The following is a 20,829-nucleotide window of genomic DNA, read 5'->3' on the forward strand; positions in this document are numbered from 1 at the left end:
CCGAGGTAAAATATGTATCTTAATTAGAAAAGAACGAGGTACATGGTGATAAAGACGAACATGACCAGAGAAATTTTGAGTATGGTTGAATGGCACAATATTTGGGAACTGTCAGTTGAATTCATCGAGATATCAAAAATAACTTTATTGGCACTGCAAAAACACCATGGATGCTACTAACTCACAATGATATGGGGGCTAGAGGAAATGTACCGCTGCTGCACAATACAGATTTTGAGTGATGTAGAACTAACAGTGTACAACACAAATGAAAAATAGCAAGTGATTCACAAGCCGTAGCTAAGCTCAACTGTCGAAGACTCTATATCCGGCGAAGAACTTTCGCAGCTGCCTCCACGGTTTTTTCGATGTCCTGGGAGGTGTGTGCCAAGCTGGTGAAACCTGCCTCAAACTGGGATGGAGCTAGGTACACACCTTCTTCAAGCATGCCCCGGTAGAACCTCCCAAACTTGGCGGTGTCACTCTTCTTCGCGTCACCAAAGTTGTGAACTGGGCCAGCGGTGAAGAAGAACCCGAACATCCCCCTGATGTGTCCTCCACACATCTCATGTCCAGTTTTCGCACCCGCGTCCAATACCCCGCGAACAAGATCACCAGTGATCTTGTCCAAGTAATCGTAGGTTCCAGGCTCCATCAGACGCTTGAGTGTGTGGATTCCAGCAGTCATAGCTAGAGGGTTTCCACTGAGGGTTCCTGCCTGGTACATTGGCCCTGCTGGAGCAACCATCTCCATGATGTCCTTACGTCCACCATAAGCGCCAACTGGAAGACCGCCACCGATGATTTTCCCCAATGTTGACACATCAGGGGTGATCCCGAAGTATTCTTGAGCCCCACCATAAGCTAAACGGAAACCCGTCATCACTTCATCAAAGACCAAAAGTGCACCGTCTTGTTTCGTCAAGTCACGGAGAGCATTCAGAAAACCGGGCTGTGGAGGAATGAAGCCAGCATTGCCAACAACGGGCTCAAGGAAGACAGCAGCAATCTGCCCTTTGTTCTCCTCAAACAGTTTTTTCACTGCCTCGACATCATTGTATGGTGCCGTTAGAGTCTCAGATGTGGCTCCCTTGGGGACTCCAGGGGAGTCTGGGAGGCCAAGGGTGGCAACACCACTGCCAGCTTTAACAAGGAAGGAATCTGCATGGCCATGGTAACAACCTTCAAACTTGAGAATCTTCTCTCTCCCAGTGAATGCACGCACAAGGCGCAGCGCTCCCATGCAGGCTTCTGTCCCTGAATTGACAAAACGGACCATTTCGATACTTGGTACAGCAGAGATGACCATCTCAGCCAACACATTCTCCAACACACATGGAGCGCCAAAGCTAGTTCCTTTCTTTAGAGTTTCAATCAATGCTGCATTCACCTGAATAAAACAACAAGATTTTAGTACCATGGTTTGGATTCAGGTAATACAAAAAGGTTTAGATTGAAACTCCAGTCTCGTAAATTTTATGAAGCATACAGAAGGGAAAAGGAACAAGGCTGTACCGTATCATCTGCATGACCGATGATCGCAGGACCCCAGGAACCAACATAATCGATATATTCATTTCCATCCACATCCCACATACGAGAACCCTTCACAGAATCAAACACAATGGGCTGCCCACCAACTGATTTGAAGGCACGAACTGGTGAATTAACACCCCCAGGCATCAACTCCTGTAATGCCGCGAAACATCCATCAGTACAAATATCCAACTCTGACTAAGACATCAAACATAAAAGGAATTCAAATTGTTGAATAAGGATATAGGCTGCACCAGCATGGATGTTAATATCAGTCGGTATGCATTCTAACAAGGATATAAACCGATTTTAGTCTACACAGTAAAAAGTGGAAACCATGGCCTTTTCCCTTTTTTTTAAACATGAATCTAAGGGGATGGTTAAGTGCATAATAAGCCTGGAAATTTATATATAGGAATTTTACATTATTCAGTTCTATTAATTATGGCAATTGTGCCTTCGATAACCAATACACCCATCAAGATCATGATCCAAATTGGGATGGTAAAATCATCATAGATTCATAGATGTACTCTCTAGGGACCATGTACTTTGAAACTAGTTTTTGTTTGCTTGAATATTACCTAAATGATTGATGCAGTGTCTAGCTGTCTATGATATATGTCCATCTTAATCTAACAACCTGGACTACGAACACAGTTGACCTTGCCAAAAGCTCACATTGTCCAACTCTCACAGCCCATGGTTCCCATCCAAAACATAACTGAAATTCCACCCGACTATACCCCACATATCGCATCGCTGGCATGAACGAAGAAACACCGCCATCTTGCCCACCAATTTCAACCCAAGAACAGGTCCCATCAATGGAGCGCAAACGAGCGTCATCTCACAATTCGCAGTCACAGAAATGCCGCAAGTAATGGAGTAACCCCCCCCCCCCCCTGAACGAAGCGCGAGGAGACGCATCTCCACGCAACAAGGAGAGGAAAGAGAGGAGGCGGGTCACCTTGGCGGCGTTGAAGATCTCCTCGGACTTCTCCACCGTGTACGCCTTCTCCCCCTTCTCGACGGAGATGGCCGCCCGCACGACGGACCGTGGGGCGCGCGCGCGCGAGGGAGAGGGCCTCGGGGCCACCGGCCGGGCCGAGATCCCGGACGCCACGGCGGCGGCGGCGGCGGAGGCGGCTGCTGCTCCGGCCATGCTTTCCTCCCTTTCCGGGTTCCTTCTTCCCTCTCGAGGGGTGGGTGCGTGGAGAAGATGAGGGAGGGGATAAGAAAAATCAGGGGGGTTTGGTGCGATTGGGTCTTTAAGGTGCCGCATGGGTCCACCGGTCAGATCGTTTTTTTAGTGAGAAAAAGAAGAGGCTACGATTGGTACTCAGCCGTACGATCTCCATCGAACGGTTGTTGTGAGCTCACGGGAGTTCGGGTAATTCATCGCCGAACCCCCTCGTAGCGTGGGTTTTATGGCTATGGTTGGTTGTCATCCGTACGATCCATATCGGACGGTTCATGGGTGTTGGGAGAATTCGTCATTGACCCCGTGTAGGTCGTGGACTATGGTTTGTTTTCATCCGTACGATCTCTATCGGACGGTTCATGTGAGCTCGAGGGGTTTCGGAGAATTCATCACCAACCCACCCCTGTAGCATGGGCCGAGAGGTCGGTTGGTCCATATGGTGGGTTTTATGTTGCTTCTTGTTTCAAATGTGCTGGGCTTCAAGTCCGTGTGCTGTACTGTACAAAGGCTGTGGATTGTGGTTGTGGAAGGTAAAACGCTCGTGTTGGAAGTAGTAGACTGGAAAATGTTCCTTATATAAACCACTAAATGAAACGTGGCATTACCGGTCGTCTTTGGGTGGATTCTAGAACACGCTGCTTTGATCTGCTGCGACGAGTGAACGACGCGTTAACACTCGTTAATCTCAGCCCTTTACTACGATGATGACATTGTGTTGGGTCTGGGCTATTGTTGATTGTGAGAACACATGGAGAAGAGAGATTTAAGAGGGATTTTTATGTACAACAGACTTGTCAAATAGTAAAAAAAAAACTCGACAGAAGATTGCCGTTTGAATGAAACCTTAAACATGCGAAACAGTCGGCCACGGCGCTGCAGTGTTCCCTTACAATTGGAACTAAACTTCAGTGGCAATTTTTGTTTCTAGATTTATCCCAATTGCGAAGGGAGGTATATGTTCTGGGCATCAGATAGAGGCAAATCAAACTAGTCAAGAATATTCTTGTCTTCCAAGAACAAATAATGCCGTCTCAAAAAGAGAAGGTAAACCTACCACAGAATCACATAAATCATAAATGGTGCTTCCAACAAGCAAATACAGGGCGCAAATGCAGATATAGAAGAGCGAACGAAAATAACGCCCATAGACTGAAACCAAACAGCAAAACAGGACGAAAATGCAGACATGATAAAATCTTTTAGGCTGTCTTCATTCACATTCCACATAAATGGTGCCTCCATACCACAGTTCATGGGAGAAACATAGAAGAACAAATCCAGAAGGTGCATAGTCTTTTAACACCATTTCTTGCAATAATTTGCACCAGTCGATAAACAATCAAAAGAGCAACAGCATCTCATAGTTTCAACATAAAACACTGGCCCAGTACGTTGATGGATGACTATCCAGCTTTCCTTAACCATAGTTCAGACGGAACATGTCGTTCTGCACATAGAAGTTGCCTCCAGCGGGAAGCAGCTGGAACATCTGTAAAATGTTGGAAATCACAAGTTCAGTGAACATGAGGAATCATTCTGGACATAAACTGAAGATGCATCAAGTGACAGCATGTTTGGAATATTATTCCCAATCGAATTAGGTTCATTTCACTTATGTCCGTAGAGCTTGCAAAGTTCGAATACATAAGCATCACAGTTAAGAGTTTGAAACTATTGTTCTGCACAAATAACGTGTTTTCAACCATCAAGGTAGTAGAAAAGATGGCATTCACATGTTATTACTCATTTCAACTAAGATTTGCCAATCAACTTCAATTTTCATGGAAATGGCCTCCTGACTATAGATGGGAAGCACTTATCATAAGTATATTGCATGTTATGTTAAATCAAACAGAACTTGATCAAACATAAAAACTTAAAAATAACTAGAATGCAAGATCCCCAAAGTTGCCTCCAATATTTTCCTAATCAAACTACTAAAAAATTTCAATTTTACTATAAGCCTGCGATCAATTGCACAAATGCTGCCATAACTGAAGACAGCTTTCATCTTATCATCAATAGTAACAAATTAATACAAACACAAGCAATATCCACATCCTACAATCAAGATAAACAGGAATTAAGATTCTTGTAAATCAGTTAATATACTCCACAAAAAACCACTGACATGCCAACAACAATATTAATATTTGTTAGAAATCAACCAAGCAAATTTATTTTTGATCCACTAGTATAGTGTAATTGTTCTATGAATCATTCCATCACATATATATACTCAGATGGAACTGAAGGCCACCATTAAACTTAGTGTAGTCATGCGAGAGAGAGAGAGAGAGAGAGAGAGAGAGAGAGAGAGAGAGAGAGAGAGAGAGTTGCCACCATTAGATTAACGAGAGCAATGGAACTGAAGGCCATGAAACAATGAAGGAGCACCATATTAGCCAGTTGTCATAGCATGATCTAGTTGCTAGAACCATGATAATTTAATACTACTCAATAGCCCACCAAGAATTCCAGAAATTGCTGGAGAATCAAACGGTGTCATGTTGGAAGAACAATCCAATCTAATAACAAAAGGTTAATCAAATTAAAGAATTGCTAAGAGAGTAAGTGGAATATTGATAGGGAATGCATCAGGAACATCAGGAACTACGAGGATCCAAATACCCCCACTACCCACAAGTCCAATCGTAGGCTCACAACTCGTCACTAAACAACTAGTGCATCAATCAATCTACCGACATAGTGACCGAACCCAATCATCACAACAGTAAGCACCACATCAAACAAGCCGCTGCTACTAGTAACGAACCAAGTCAAACCACGAATCACGAGATCAACCACAGATCGGATCAGATCAGAGCAGATCAGATCTGCGCGTATTTGAATCAAACAGATCGAGGAGGAGGAGGTGGGGGAAGCGAATAGCACGAACCTGGGAGAACTTGAGGGGGTGCTCGTCGGGGCCGGTGCGGAGGGATCCGGAGACGAAGACGAGCATGCCGCCCTGCGGCCCCGACGGCTGGCAGTCGACGGTGTTGATGTCGTGGTGGCACTGCGCGAAGGGGAGGGAGCCGAGCTTGCCGGCGATGGCGGCGGCGCCGAGAAACTGCTGGCCCTCGAAGGTGAGCATGGACCCGTCCTGGTACAGCGACACCAGCGCCGGCCGGTTCGTGTCGAACGTCCGGTAGTAGTGCTCCACGAACGCCTTCGCCACCGCGTCCGCGTCCATGGCGTCTCGCCTCTCTCGCTCGCCTAGGGTTTGGAAGCTTCTGGAAAGGAGGCGCTAGGGAGAAGAGAAAGGAGGAAGACGAGGGCGTCGTGTGAAAGGGCAATTTCAAGGGGTGAGGGGTTCGCGTGGGACGGACGCTAACCCATTGGACAGAAGAATCCAGAAATTTTCATACTGGGCCGGATTTTTATGGGCCGTAACGCCCAACAAAAAGTTGAGGCGGGACCACCACCACCAGCGGAATGATAGGTGGGCCCACAAACTGACAGGGAAACGACAGGGGCGGCCGCGCTTGAATGCTCTCGGAAACGGACGTTTTCTCTCGGGTCAAGACTGCCACGTGTCGACAAAATAAACCGTCGATTCCGCATCTGACGGCAGAGCGCCACTGCCAGCCTGGCTTGTCCGGTCTCTTTCACCCCCGGCGAGGAGGCGGCGAGGGCGACGTCGTCTCGTCCTCCTCCCCGTCTCCCCGAGTTGCCGAGCTCGTCTCGTCCATAGAAACGCAGCGAATTCTCGCCGGATTTCTCCTCCTCCTCCGTGTTCCAATCTGCTCTGCTTTCTCGGCTCGTGCTGGATTACCAGTAGCAATCACTGTTTCGGCAGGTGGGGGGGATCGTCGGCGTACACCAATCCGCCGTGGTTGGAGGTGGTGGTGGTGCAGCAATGGTGGAGGTGGGGGGAAGGGTGAGGGGGTTCGTGCGGAACAGGTGGCTGGTGTTCGTGGCGGCGATGTGGATGCAGTCGTTCGCCGGGGTGGGGTACCTGTTCGGGAGCATCTCGCCGGTGATCAAGGCCTCGCTGGGGTACAACCAGCGGGAGGTGGCGGGGCTCGGGGTCGCCAAGGACCTGGGCGACAGCGTCGGCTTCCTCGCCGGCACGCTCTCCGCCGTGCTCCCGCTCTGGGCCGCGGTCCTCGTCGGCGCCGCGCAGAACCTCTTCGGCTACGGCTGGGTCTGGCTCGCCGTCACCCACCGCGCCCCCGTGCCCCCGCTCTGGGCGGTCAGTCTCAGATCCCTTCCCTTCCCTTTCCGCTTCCACCTCTCATCTTCATTGCAGGCAGCCGCATGTGCTACAGTCTATCTCATGATCTACCACATGCTTGCTACTCATCTCTAGCATTTTTCTGCCTGCGACTTCTTTTTTTTTTTTTGTTATTGAAGCGTGCACGTTGGTTAGTGTGGAAATTATGTTGAAAATTTTACAGGCTTGTTTAACAATGTGTGTAGTGGACTAGTGGTTCGTCAGGTTTTAATTTACTTCTACTGGGTTTTGTACGGTTCAAGTTTCTAGGATTGGGATCTGCAAACTATTCATACCTCCTTGTTTGGGGATTGGAGATACTATTTGCAGTTGGACTCCAGTACAGTGTTCAATCATGGAGAAGAAACTTTGTTAGATGTTCAAACACTCTGAAAATGAAACGCTTTTGATCTAAAATACTGAATTTATATTCAGAAATCACTATCAGAATTTCATTGGCTCAAACAATTTTTTTCTCATGTTGTATGACATGTGTGAAGAATATTTCCAACATACGACCTGTTGAATACTTGAATATGTTTCCTTGTCTGTAGAAACAGTTAGTGGTTGCTTTCTTGCTTCCCATGTGCCTTTGATTATACCTTAATTTACATATCTCATGAGAACTTTTTATTTGAACAATATTCAGCCTAGAACTTCACCATCCCCAATCAGTATCTGTGAAGGATAGTAGAATACACCTGTCTGAATCACCTAAACTTTTGTGAATAATAAGTGAAATAGCATCGTGTGTTTGCAAGAGCAAGTTCCCAACACTTTCCTATCTTTTTCCGTGCGCATGCTTTTCAAACTACTAAACGGTGCATTTTTCGCAAAAAGTTTCTATATAAAAGTTGTTTAAAAAAATCATATTGATCCATTTTTTTTAAAAAAATTAACTAATACTTAATTAATCACGCGCTAATGGACCACTCCGTTTTCCGTGTATGGGATATGGGTTTCCAACACCCACCTCCAAACACAGCCGGTAATATTTCGAAGCCTTAAATGTTAAATCTCCATATGCAGGTAATATTTCTGGTACATGTCTCTAATAGCTACTGCATTTTGAAAAATGTTGAAGTTTCTAAGATTAGAATCAGGAAGTAGTAACTTCCCATGCCAAATGTGGGAGGACTTAGTAGGCACAAGATTAGTGTCCTTGTCTAGATGGTATTGTTTTCTATATGTTTCAGGAAGACCATATTTTCCCTTTTCCCATTAGGCAAACATGGTCTGATTAACTTCTGAACTGAAATCTTGTTGATCTAAAAACAATGAATGTTTAGGGTACACTTCTATTACATATTCTCAACAAAAGATATACTTAAACTGAAAATTATGTTCACACTTCAGGAACCATTCTGAGTGCTCATTGTTTCAAAGAGTAGATTTATCGGGGAATTTGCAGTGTTGTACTCAGAATATGCAGGATTTTGATGTCTCACTATATTCAGTTCGAATAGTTGAAAATTTTAGATTTTCCGTTGATTTTTTTAGCTGTATGATGCATTAGAGTAATTAATAGCTTGTTGAAATGTTAGTCACCACTTTTTTTTTAAGGAAATAGATTTCACTTCACTACCTTCTGTTTCATTTGGTTTTAATTCATGCATTCAGCGTCTAATATCGATATTTTGGCGCCAAGATCTTTCTTGATCCAACTATGCATTTCAAGGTACACCCAATAGGGCTGGAATACAATTCCCTTTGCATGTGGAAAGACTAATACCACAATTACGTTAGTCCATTCTTTTTCTTTTGAATAAGAAGAAGGGCAAAAGCTTTTGCCTCTTATGTATTAATAGAGCAAGAAGGACATTTACAAAGATTTCTGCCAGTCTACAGACTAAACTGAGGCAAAGATGCTCTAGTCGAGTGCTAAATCGTAGCCTCTTCCACCATTGCTTTTGCTATTTCAGTTGGTGGCATTTGGAATCTCACACGATTGCCATATATGATATGAACAGATCTATATTTACCTTTCACATTCCTTCAATTTTATTCATGTTGATTCTTGTGCTGAAAGCCTCTCATCTCATCTCTCAACAGATGTGCATTCTTATCTTTATTGGTACTAATGGTGAGACATACTTCAATACGGCTGCTCTCGTCTCATGTGTTCAGAACTTCCCCAAGAGCCGTGGACCGATTGTCGGTATCCTCAAGGGATTTGCTGGTTTGAGTGGTGCAATCCTAACGCAGATGTATGCGATGATACATTCACCTGATCATGCGGCATTGATCTTCATGGTTGCTGTTGGTCCAACAATGGTGGTTATTGCGCTAATGTTCATTGTCAGACCAGTTGGAGGACACAGGCAAGTGCGGCCTTCTGATGGTACAAGTTTCACGTTTGTATACAGTGTCTGCTTGCTTTTGGCTGCTTATCTGATGGGTGTGATGATACTGGGGGACCTTGTCGACTTGAGCCACACAGTGATGGTCTTGTTGACCATCATTCTAATCGTCCTCTTGATAGTTCCAATAGTCATCCCTGTGATACTCAGCTTCTTCTCAGATAACGATGAGAGTGCCTATGCATCACTGTTGCAATCACCAGGGAAAGAAGAAGCAAGTGCGTCAACACCATCTGAAGAGCAAACTGAGGTTATATTCAGTGAGGTGGAGGATGAAAAGCCAAAGGAAGTGGATCTACTTCCAGCCTCAGAGAGGCAGAAGAGGATAGCTGAATTGCAGACAAAGCTATTCCAGGCAGCTGCTGTTGGCGCTGTCAGGGTCAAGAGGAGAAAAGGTCCACGAAGAGGAGAGGATTTCACATTGATGCAGGCATTGATCAAGGCAGATTTTTGGCTACTATTCTTCTCCCTTCTGTTGGGATCAGGATCAGGTCTTACTGTGATAGATAATCTTGGGCAAATGAGCCAGTCATTGGGTTATGAGGATAGTCACATTTTTGTCTCGATGATTAGCATCTGGAACTTCCTTGGACGCATTGGTGGGGGCTACTTTTCAGAGCTTATTGTCAAGTAAGAAATCTACAGTAGCTGTTTACTGAAATTAAAAATATACTTCCTCCGTTTCATATTATAAGACTTTATAGCAATGCCCATATTCATATATATGTTAATGAATCTACACATATAGATTCATTAACATATATATGAATGTGGGCATTGCTAGAAAGTTTTATAATATGAAACGGGGGGAGTATATCTTTGTGATCCATCTGATGATTAATATTATTTAGCGCATAAGGAGCAGCATCTAATGATTCGTATTGTTTGGTTCATACGGAAGTGAAAGTGAAACTATGGAATGACATCCAATTGCAAATTGCATAATGCAAGTATGAATGCTTTCGGCAGCACAAACATAGCGTTTGCTGGGTATATGGCATTTCTTGCTGGTCAATATTTTTGTAAACCATGAGTAATCGTTTATTCCATTAGTTTTTGTTCAAATGCATTTTTTTTCCTGACTGAGTAAAACAAACATTCTACTCTTTGTTCCAGTGCATGTGCTCACAAAGAAGACAAAAAACTAAGTGCAAGAAACTAAAATGACAACTAAATACTCCCTTCGTCCCTAAATATTTGATGCCGTTGACTTTTTTAAACATGTTTGACCGTTCGTCTAAATATTTAGTGACGGAGGGAGTACAAGAAACTAGTATTGTACTCTTTGTTTACTTGTCCTTTTAAACTGGCACCCTTTTATCTTTGTATTAATTCTAATCTGATCCCTTTTTCTCTGATCCTTTTTCAGGGACTATGCATATCCAAGGGCTATTGCGTTAGCGACAGCTCAAGTATTTATGGCATTTGGGCACTTCTCCTTTGCAATGGCTTGGCCGGGTGCAATGTACATCGGCACACTGCTTGTTGGTCTTGGCTATGGTGCCCACTGGGCAATTGTGCCAGCTGCAGCCTCCGAACTCTTCGGCCTGAAGAACTTCGGAGCATTGTACAACTTCCTTACCGTCGCGAATCCAGCAGGCTCCCTTGTATTCTCAGGCATTATTGCCAGTGGCATATACGACTCTGAAGCTGAGAAGCAGGCTCACCAGCACCATAACTCGACATTGCTGGCAATGCCTGGGAGATTGCTTGCCATGGCCTCGGATGCTACTCAGCCATTGAAGTGTGAGGGGGCCATCTGCTTCTTCCTTTCGTCTCTGATCATGTCTGGGTTCTGCATTGTTGCTGCTGTCCTGAGCTTGATCCTCATCTACCGGACGAAGATTGTGTACGCCAATCTGTATGGGAACCCCAGGACATGAAGAATATCATCAGTCAAGACCCAGAAGGAAACAAAATTTATAAATGTTATCAACGCATATACTACTATCTCGGATTTTCACCCCAAGTCCTGTTGATTCGTTGGAGAGCAGAAGGGTGAAGTTTTGTTATCTTCCTTCTGTTTCTGAGAGGCATTCTTGCGCTATCATAAGTTAATGAAGTTATCAGTGGCTACTGAAAGAACGATCGTTGTTCAGTATCTTGAAGTATCGACGTGTACCGGTGCACGGTGGAGATGTGTTTTGCTTTTCAACTTTTGCTGTGTAAAAACTTTAAAAATCGCATGTATACATGTACAAATAGCGTTGCTTTGTCAAGGAGGAACATTGTTCTTTCCGGTATGTTGATATATAATGAAGTGCTTCTCATATGAGGGGGAAAACAAGAGAGAGAAAAGTTGATCATCTGCCTGAGGATTTTTGCAAGTTCAATTTATGATCATCGATATTGCCCGAGGATATTGGCATGTCTTTACTGAAAAACAGAAAAAGACTCTGCACCACCTGAATCTGATTTTCTGAACCGTATCTGCAGGCTGCAACCTCGCTCTGTAACAGAATCTACGAGATTTGGATATTTGGATATTTTCCTTCTGAAATTAGGGGAAATTGTTTTTGAATCTCCGAAAACCTCGAATTCCCCTCTTCTAGGTATTCGTGACTCGGTTGGCACAAATAAAATCGTAAAAACGGGACGCCGCCGCCTCGAATCGAATCCCCCACCATCCAATTTCGTTTTCGTTTTCGTTTCTTCCGCCGCAAGCCTCGCCGCCCGCCCTCGCACCGGCGGCCGCCGCCGCCGCGGCGCGCGATGGAGTCGACGTGCTGGTCGTGCGGCGAGGGCGCGGTGGTGGCGGACCCGGACACCGGTGTGCTCGTCTGCACCTCCTGCGGCCGCATCCACGACTCCGGCTCGTCGGAGTTCGTCCACCAGTCGATCTGCACCGACAACGGCGTGTACGACCTCCGCGCCTCCTCCTTCGTCTACCACCAGTCGCAGTCGCAGTACCGGGACCAGAAGCTCTCGAACGGCGTCGTCACCATCGCCTCCATCGCCGCCCGCCTCGGCCTCTCCCCCACCGCCGCCGACGAGGCGCTCGCCATGGCCAAGTCCGCCACGGGCGGCAACCTCGCCACCCAGGGCTCCGCCTTCCTCCCGGCCCTCGCCTCCGCCTGCGCCTTCCTCGTCGCGAGGTCCCACCGCCTCCCGCTCTCCCTGGCCGAGGCCGCCGAGACCGCCTTCTGCTCGGTGGCCTCGCTCGCCGACCTCGTCTCCCGCATCGCCTCCCACCTCTCGCTCCCCCCGCTCCCGTCCTTCGACTACGCCGCCGCGCTCGAGCGCGCCGTGCGCTCCTCGCCCTCGCTGTCCTCCGCCGCGAGCGAGAGGACGGAGGTGATCCTCTCCCAATCCCGGTTCCTCCTCCGCTGCGCCTCCAAGTGGTCGCTCACCACGGGGCGGTTCCCTCTCCCCCTCATCGCCGCCCTCGTCGCGTTCGCCGCGGAGGCGAACGGGGTCACCTCCATCACCGTGGAGGACATTGCGCGGGACATCTCTGCGAGGCTGCACACCAGCCTCCGCCGGTACAAGGAGCTCGTCGATGCGCTGGTGCGCGTCGCGCGGGAGCTGCTGCCGTGGGGCGCCGATGTCAATGCGAAGAACTTGCTCCTGAACGCACCCGTGCTGCTCCGGCTCATGGAGATGAGGTCACAGTCCGACCCATCAGAGCAGTTTCTCGAGAGCTTCGCTCCGGACATTGCCGGGATTGTGCAGGCGTGCTCAGCCGTTGATGATGATGAATCCAAGTACCTTCAGGTTGCTCCCCAATTGGCTTCTGATGATTTGGATTCCAATAATTCCGGGCAGGAGGGGAAGGAATTGGAGAATTTTAAGATCTCGGAGGAGTGCCTATCAAGTGCTTACCAAAATGTCTTGAAGAGGCTTGCTCAACTACAAAGACTTGGGCAAGTTGGTAAAGGTGCTAACAGGAAGAGGCAGCGGATAGGAGGGCTGGAGCTGGAGCCATGTATAGATTCGCTGGATGATGGTTGGACCAAGGACATGGTGTTGGAGGATGTAGTGAATATTGACGTCGGCTTTGATGTTCCTCCGCCATCGTTTGCTGCTGGAATGAAGTTGCAGAAGAAAAGGAGAGCACGGATTGAAGCTGCTAAGTGCCGAATTGATGCGATTAGAAAAGGTCCTGTTGAGAGCGAGAATAAATTGCAGGCTGCTCTGAGAAATGAAGATGCCTGCTCACCGCAAAAACCGGCCAGGAAGAAGCGAGGCAAAAAGAGGATAGCTGGAAGTGATCGTGCCATGAATGGAGAGCTTCCAATAGAGATGCCGGATGGTCCAGGTGGTGAGAAGAAGAGACGGAAAGGAGCTCCCTCTGATGGTATTGACTGGGAGGACTGTATCATTGAGCTCCTGTTATTACACGGCGCAAATGAGGAAGAGATCGAACAAGGACAATACAGAAGATTGTTAGATCTACATGTCTTCTGTGCAGTGAGTGCCAGTGGACACAAATGAAAACATGGTGATGTAAGTCCATAGGTCTTTAGGATAATTAAGACAGATTTATTGCTGAACATAGGTTCTCACTACTATAAACCACAACAATCTGTTGATAGAATTTTTTTTTCTTGATAGAGAAATTTTGTGCTGAGTACCACTTTGGTGAAGTTCAATTAAGCTGATTGTGGAAAGAAAATATTGTGATAGAGATGAAAATACATGTTTGGGTTTTGTTTTCCCTGGTAAAACAGACAGTAGAATGCAACCTAGGAATGATTGGGAGACTAGAATTTTTTGTCTTAAATGACTGGGATGTTCTGGTTACTGTACATTGATGTACTGCTTATGAGTGACTTGTAGTTATAAATTTTCACTCTACTGTCATCAGTTTCTCATAGATGGAGTCAGAAAATGAAAAATGTGCATTGGCGTATCGTGCTTTCCTGATGAAGTGTGTTTCTGATTATTTCGAAGTGGTTCAGATCTTCAGGATGCAATCTTTCTTTTTTAAGGTAATGGGTGGCTACTGACTACATATATGTGACTCAAATTACTATTGGTGATATATCTATCCTATTCCTATGGGCGAAAATAACATTTGGTTTGTAATCGTGCAAAATGTGGATAAGTATTTACATGTTTATTTGTAATCTATGTTGTTCAGCGGTTCTTGTTGCTAAAGGCCGCAAGGACAGACTACCGATTTAAGTTACCAGGTCATGTGCAATTTTTTTTAAGATGTACTCAACTGAAATATTGCCTTCATTTGCTATTTTGGATCATGTTTTGTGGCTAAGTTTATAGAGCGTGGAGCTCGCATGTTAAACCTATACATATGCAACAATTCTCCTAGAATCAGATAATTAACCAGGGATAACTTTCTTCGTTTTGGTAGACACACTTTATTGGTCATCATGGATTTATTTTCTGCATGTAATTACATTCCTGGGTGTGGGATCAGAATTCTTATAGTGGTTTCGGTTGCTGCACTGCACTATTGCACAATTGCTTACCAGGGGATTCGTATAACCATATGTTGTAGGGAATGAGCATAATATCTTTATCTTTTCACTTGGTAGACGGAATCCCCAAATGTATGAGATGTTTCAAGGAGGAAGAACCTAAGAAGGTAAGAGACATTTCTTTTAAAAAAAGAAGGTAAGGGACTCCTTCGTCAAAGAACATTTGGAAAGTGTCCAGGTAATCTCTATGCTTGAAGAGGCTACACCTTCCTTCAGGGAAGATTAATAGATCTGTGAGCATTGGTGTTGCAATTATTTCCACAGGCTCTTCAGGAGATATGTTCCATTTGCACCTTCAGATTTAAGCTCCATCTGCTACTGCTACTTGCAGTGAGCCTCTTCATATTATCCTAGGCACGGGGCCTCTTCAGGAGATGCTGCTTTTGAGCTGTATGACCTCACCTCCTACATCTGATTGCCTGAGGTGGTCTCTCACTCTCTTCAGATGGTCCTATGTTTTTTTTTTGACGGAATGGTCCTATGTTCGGGATCTCAGCAATCAGGTATCTCGATAATCTCAGATTAAGGTAGTGATGCTGATTTCAATTCGTTGATATGCCGTTCTGAAGTGAGCATTCATTGTGTTTTTTCAATTGCCGTATTATTCAGACTTTTCTTCTGCTCATTCATTGTGATGATGGAACAAACTGGCTATTGGATATTCAGAAGTCGCCTGTGGCATTGTGTATTTTCAGCAGTTTGAGGTCAATAATAAGTTAACATTTCTGAAAGCCATCATTTTCAAATTTCCAATGCATTTCGTAGGCATATATGTTTTTTATCTCCTTCTGTTTCGTCTTCCCTTCCCTTGATTATACTGAAATTTTCAGAATCGCCCAATCAAAAGTTTGATTTCTTGGTCTTTATTGATTTCTTTCAGCTTCCTAACATGATCACCTGGTGGTGAAAACTTGCATTTGTACAGACTGAATCATAAGTCAAACTAATTTCCTTTTTATTAGCCCTATCCATCTTGTTAATCATTTCAATAGAGAATCCTCAATGTATCCATTGTACGTATTACACTCTTCAGTCTGTACAAAAATTCATCGAAAAAAATAAGCACATAGAAAGAAAAAAAGAAGTAAGAAAACACACTCAAACTTTTGGAAAACTGTATGCAAAAGAATCAAGCTCATTATATGTATCAAACTCATCAGAGCAACACATTTCTGAATTACAATCTGCCGCTGCTTTCCATCTAGTGGTTGAATGCAGTGCAGTCTCTCCTGACCTCTCCATCCTTGCCGGCCTTGACCCCTAGCCTCCCCAGCCTGACCATGGAGCTCACGAAGGCATCGAAGAAGGCGGTCTGGTTGACGGCGAACTCCTCGACGGTGCGCCGCGACGCGCCGTCGGTGTAGAGCACCTGGTCGGAGGTGAAGAGGCCGAGGCCATTGACGAGGTTGGAGTAGTAGACGTTGTCGAAGACGATGGGGCTGACGGGGTCCATGTTGACGGCGATGGTCTTGCCGACGTCGCGCGGGCACGCCTCCATCAGCTGCGCCGCGTAGTCCTTGTTCATGGACGGGTCCGTCTGCTCGCCGGCGCTGTAGTTGTACAGCCGGCCGGTGAAGCGGGTGCAGTGCGCGAAGCCGACGGTGTGCGCGCCGGAGAGCGCCACCATGTCGCGCATCGACAGCCCGTGCTTGTCGAACACGGCGGCGAGCTTCGTCACGCGCATGTCCGGCCCGGGCAGCTTGCCGTCGACGTCGCTCGCCTTGGACACGAGGCCGTCCAGCCGGCCGAGCTCCACGGACCACCATGGCCCGGACGCCTGTGGTTGATGGTGGCCATTGTCAGTATACTTGTAAGGGATCAGGATCCTCTCTAGTCACTGCATCGTGTCTTTATCACTGACATGTAGGCCCGATGTGTCGTCGGCTCACATGTCAATGACAAAGGCACGGTGAAGTCGACTGCAGAGGATCATGTACTATGGCGATTGTCAGAGTGAGAGCTTCTGGAAGTGATTTGAGGTGCAGAGGCTTACGAGGGAGACGACGTCTCTGGCAGCGAGGGCGAGGATGTCGGCGCAGGAGACCACGCCGGGGCAGGCCTTCTCGACGGCGGTCTTGACACGGTTCACGGTGTCGAAGCCGTCGCCGGCGAGGGACATGTTGTCCGGCGCGTCCTTCTCGGCGTCGTCATTTGGGGACGAAATCAAGGCCGAAGCGTCACACCCCTGTAAAAATCTTTTTACTCAGTTTTTATTCAATAGTGTAAACCACAATGATTCTTTCTGCATTTCTACTTCCAAGTTGCTGTTTATAATTATTTTATACAATTAGAAAGTTAAACTATATATTAGCTCGTTCATGTATAGGCTACCGGGTGGGGCCGATACAACTGGTGCTCTACGTGCATTCACGCGCTGCATCTTATTCCTATATGTGGTCAAACCCAAAAGGAAAAATGTTCTTCGAAACATCAAAAGGGAAAAGACGAGATGCCAGCTGATTGATTGCCAGGACACCACTAAACATCATTAAGCGCGTGACATGTCAGGCATCTCTTTAATCTTTATTCTTCACTCGCTGAACTAGTAACAGTATTTTAGGGAGCATTCAACTAATTAATACTACTCTATAACCCTGCACTGAAAATGTTGATTGGTACCTCTACCTTTGAAGAAAGAAGGCTAGTTGATTTTTCTTAAACTTTAAAACCTTTTACTAATTATACTATTTAGTGACTGGATTAATACTAATATGCCTCTTTCTCCTTGTTTTTTTTTCAGATGAATTGATTGCTGGTTCTGAAGATTCTGAAGAGCAAAGTGGGAGAGGAGAATGAGATGGATGGATCCGACACGGCCGCAATTTGATAATGCGCGTCACTGATGAAAAGTCGCGTCGTCACATGCATCGCTGCCGCAACCGACGACCACGCGAGCGAGGTAATCGAGTTGTTCTCTTCTCTAATCTCTCTACCTTCTCCCAGCTCGACCCACCTAAACAAATTACCTGATTTTTTTCTTCTAATTGCAGATATCTGAACACCTCTCAGTAAAAAGAAAATCATTTGAGAGAGAATGGCCAATGGGGAGGAAGATTGGGGTACAGCCACAGGGCTCCAAAGCTGCCACTGGAAAAGCATAGCAGCGGCAAGTTGCAGCCTTGCACCGTTGGAAATGGAGTGGCTTCTGGATTAAGAGAGGACAGGAAAATGATTCCAAAGCTCCAGCAAGTTGAACAGGTGAAGAACCGACCATCGAACCAACTAATTTAACAAGAATCTACTTACTTAAAACTGACTCCAGAAACCAACAGATGAATCATGAATAAACCCAGTTAATGCAAATGATGCTCATTCAGATGCATGAGAGGCTCGAGCAAGAACCAGATTGATTTGATTGATGCAGCCTACTAGCATTTGCTTGTGTGATTGGTTAATTAACAGTTTGAATGGTTTGATCCAGGATGATGAACTGATCGAACTCACCGTGACGAGGCAGTCGTGGAAGAAGAGCCTGAGGACGGCCGGGATGGTGACGACCGTCTCGTTGATCTTCCTCGACACCTCATACCGCACGATGGACTCCAGCTTGGGGCACGACGAGCTGTAGTACCCCGCCGACAAGTCCGCCGCCACGCCGGGGAACGCCGGCATTACGGCGAGCATTGCCACCGCCGCCATCACGACGGCGGCGCACGGGCTTCTTCTCCTTCTCTCCATGGCCGACGATGAGAACATGAGAGGGGGAAGAAGAAGAAGAAGAAGAAGAAGGGAGCAACACGGAGGGAGAGGAGACAGCACAAGGGATGGTTTAGCCAGCTATAAGTAATACTAGCAGTGGTGTGAGAGGTGAGATGCTAATAAGTTTCTTTCTTTCTTTTTTTGTAATGATTGGGTTAGTGGTGGAGATTTTGGCTTGAGATGGATTAGTAGTTGTTGCTGATACAAAAGGTGGTATTTGCATATTTGGTGTGTATAAAAGAGGGGGAGAGGTAGGGCAGAAAAGGTGATGCCTTCGAATGCACAATAAGGGCAAACGATACGAAAAGCATAAAACTATGTAAGCTTCTTAATTAAATCTGGAAAGCATTTGTAACTTTGTAAGAAACCTAAAGAAATACCATGTGGTTTTGGTATCGTTAAGCTAGCCCACTTTGGAACAAAATATTCTTTTAGATAGAGGAATATGTAGAATCATATAGAAATTTTGCCTATATGGCCCTTTTAAGCAAAGAATGGGGCCATGGATACTGTGGAATTCCTATGTAACGATTCAATCATAAGAGTTTTGGAGCAAATTTAACATAAGGTTCAACCTCATGGGAGCTTTTTCTCCTTTGAATCTCTCATCAAATTTCTGCGCAGCATGCAAATGGTCACTCCTGTATCTTTCATATATTCTGTAAAATATAGGTCCCTCGAGTTGCTTTCTCAAGTACCGTAAAACTTCTCTCTATAAAATGCTTCATTTTTCTTATTCATATGTTTCAAAGGAGGCCTAACAGTGTTTTCTGGTGGTGTCTAAGTGCCTTCTGAACCATAATCACTTTCTGGAGTAGTGCTAATCCAATTCATGTACAGATGTACTCCTATCAAAATCAAACAAAAAAAAAACATGCAGTATTCATCTAGGCAGGTCGCATTGGGACCCAAAATTGACCCCAGTTTTAGGCTTCGTTCCGGGATTGCCGGCCCAACGGGCGCCAGATAGGTCAATCATACATATAGGAGTATCATGCACCCAGTAGCTCCCATTCAAATGAACTCATTTGTCCGACCTAACCTGGGATAACAACAATGGCTGCATCCCTTAAGCCAACAGATTATAGATGCATGATAAGCCTAAAACACAAAAACTTTTTCAAAACAACACAAAAAAAGTTTTGTCTAAAGCTTGAACCATGATCATGACATTGATACGTGGAAGATCACAAACAGAAGCGTCCATATATCGTTTTAAAGGTTGTTGCGAGATTCCAATGGAGGATAACATTATACTGCCACTCAAATCAGAGTTGGAAATGAGATCGACATTAGCTCAGTGATGTACTCATTCGAGTTCGAGCCGTTTGTTTTGATATGTTCTCATTTGTTTCGTTCTTGGCAGGTGAGATGATGATTGTTCCTTTTCCATGTGGGCTTCACCAGAAAGTCAATCTGATCCTGGCTAAACTATGTGTTCTAGGTAATGGCAGATTAGCAAAATAAAAAAGACACAAACAGAGAAGAGGAATTCTAGGTAACAGAGTTGCAGGCACATGGGTTCCAACTGTTTCAGAACCAGACTCTGAATTATTTCAGGCGAACGACGAGCAGGCATCACCCACAGTTTTCTTATATGTCCTGACAGTTAATGCCACATTGGCAGGGCTAGTATATGTTTATTATCTCAAAAAATAATCAAGATATGGTTAATTAATAAGCTGGATTTCCTTTTTTTTTCTTGGCCGATGTTGGAACAAAGAATCAAATTTTTTTTAAACGAAATAAACAAGAGGTGTTTTTTTTTTTGGCACAAAGCATCATGGGTTGACCAGAGAAAAATCTTAGCTCAATGCTAGGCTTATTAACTCATGCGCCGCACGACATGGATGATGGATTGCTTTTCGTAGGAGCTCAACATCTTTGCGCGTCGCGCGCACGATTTCCCGGCTTGATTTCTCCTCGCCGGCTGTCTCAAATCTTATATTTTCACTCGGTTGTCGGTTCAAGTGGTGATTACTCGTACCAATGCATGTCATGTCACTAAGGGTCTGTTTAGTTCATACCAAAATTAAAAGTTTAGTTGACATTGGAACGATGTGATGAAAAAATTGAAAGTCTATGTGTGTAGGAAAGTTTTGATGTGATGGAAAAGTTGGAAATTTGAAGAAAAAGTTTAAAACTAAACCAGGCCTAAGGTTTAATTTGATTAAGAACAATCTTTCAATTTCTAGTTAAGTACTCTCTCCATACTCGTAAAGGAAGTCGTTTTAAACAGCGACACGGTCTCCAAAACACAATTTTGACTTCTTGTTTTTATAAAAATATTTATTGAAAAATGATATACGTATACTTTTATGAAATTATTTTTCAAGACAAATCTATTTATATAATTTTTACATTTTCAAA

At 45.2% G+C, this 20,829-nt stretch overlaps 5 protein-coding genes across 8 annotated transcripts; 2 read left to right on the forward strand and 3 right to left on the reverse strand.

Annotated features, from left to right (window-relative positions):
* Nucleotides 1–100: 100 nt before the first annotated feature.
* On the reverse strand, nucleotides 101–2,782 carry LOC4346136 (glutamate-1-semialdehyde 2,1-aminomutase, chloroplastic-like). Its single transcript, NM_001403669.1, has 3 exons — nucleotides 2,507–2,782; nucleotides 1,516–1,689; nucleotides 101–1,390 (listed from the first exon to the last, which is right to left on the reverse strand). Exons 1-3 carry the CDS (start codon nucleotides 2,699–2,701, stop codon nucleotides 323–325), a joined length of 1,437 nt encoding a protein of 478 aa, NP_001390598.1. The 5' UTR covers nucleotides 2,702–2,782; the 3' UTR covers nucleotides 101–322.
* Nucleotides 2,783–3,904: 1,122 nt separating this feature from the next.
* Nucleotides 3,905–6,097, reverse strand: LOC4346137 (nuclear transport factor 2-like). Its single transcript, NM_001403668.1, has 2 exons — nucleotides 5,640–6,097; nucleotides 3,905–4,229 (listed from the first exon to the last, which is right to left on the reverse strand). The coding sequence occupies exons 1-2, from the start codon at nucleotides 5,934–5,936 to the stop codon at nucleotides 4,158–4,160; spliced, it is 369 nt and encodes a 122-aa protein (NP_001390597.1). The 5' UTR covers nucleotides 5,937–6,097; the 3' UTR covers nucleotides 3,905–4,157.
* A 282-nt stretch (nucleotides 6,098–6,379) lies between these two features.
* On the forward strand, nucleotides 6,380–11,625 carry LOC4346138 (protein NUCLEAR FUSION DEFECTIVE 4). The gene is made up of 3 exons (XM_015794607.3): nucleotides 6,380–6,938; nucleotides 9,012–9,949; nucleotides 10,689–11,625. The coding sequence occupies exons 1-3, from the start codon at nucleotides 6,603–6,605 to the stop codon at nucleotides 11,200–11,202; spliced, it is 1,788 nt and encodes a 595-aa protein (XP_015650093.1). The 5' UTR covers nucleotides 6,380–6,602; the 3' UTR covers nucleotides 11,203–11,625.
* Nucleotides 11,626–11,927: 302 nt separating this feature from the next.
* On the forward strand, nucleotides 11,928–18,865 carry LOC4346140 (plant-specific TFIIB-related protein PTF2). 4 transcript variants are annotated; one of them, XM_066303448.1, is made up of 10 exons: nucleotides 11,928–13,765; nucleotides 14,127–14,250; nucleotides 14,818–14,938; nucleotides 15,025–15,263; nucleotides 15,370–15,464; nucleotides 15,966–16,947; nucleotides 17,087–17,263; nucleotides 17,501–17,659; nucleotides 17,751–17,958; nucleotides 18,182–18,865. In XM_066303448.1, exon 1 carries the CDS (start codon nucleotides 12,032–12,034, stop codon nucleotides 13,751–13,753), a length of 1,722 nt encoding a protein of 573 aa, XP_066159545.1. In that variant the 5' UTR covers nucleotides 11,928–12,031; the 3' UTR covers nucleotides 13,754–13,765; nucleotides 14,127–14,250; nucleotides 14,818–14,938; nucleotides 15,025–15,263; nucleotides 15,370–15,464; nucleotides 15,966–16,947; nucleotides 17,087–17,263; nucleotides 17,501–17,659; nucleotides 17,751–17,958; nucleotides 18,182–18,865. The 4 variants fall into 4 exon arrangements, with proteins under 4 accessions (XP_066159545.1, XP_066159544.1, XP_066159546.1 ...); XM_066303447.1 differs by lacking the exon at nucleotides 17,087–17,263; XM_066303449.1 differs by lacking the exons at nucleotides 15,966–16,947; nucleotides 17,087–17,263; nucleotides 17,751–17,958; nucleotides 18,182–18,865 and having other exon boundaries at nucleotides 17,501–17,618.
* Nucleotides 15,732–18,514, reverse strand: LOC4346141 (peroxidase 55). Its single transcript, XM_015794610.3, has 3 exons — nucleotides 18,205–18,514; nucleotides 16,754–16,945; nucleotides 15,732–16,537 (listed from the first exon to the last, which is right to left on the reverse strand). Exons 1-3 carry the CDS (start codon nucleotides 18,454–18,456, stop codon nucleotides 15,962–15,964), a joined length of 1,020 nt encoding a protein of 339 aa, XP_015650096.1. The 5' UTR covers nucleotides 18,457–18,514; the 3' UTR covers nucleotides 15,732–15,961.
* Nucleotides 18,866–20,829: the final 1,964 nt, after the last annotated feature.

This window comes from Oryza sativa, chromosome 8 (assembly GCF_034140825.1).
Source record: "Oryza sativa Japonica Group chromosome 8, ASM3414082v1".
NCBI classification, from domain to species: Eukaryota; Viridiplantae; Streptophyta; class Magnoliopsida; order Poales; family Poaceae; genus Oryza; species Oryza sativa.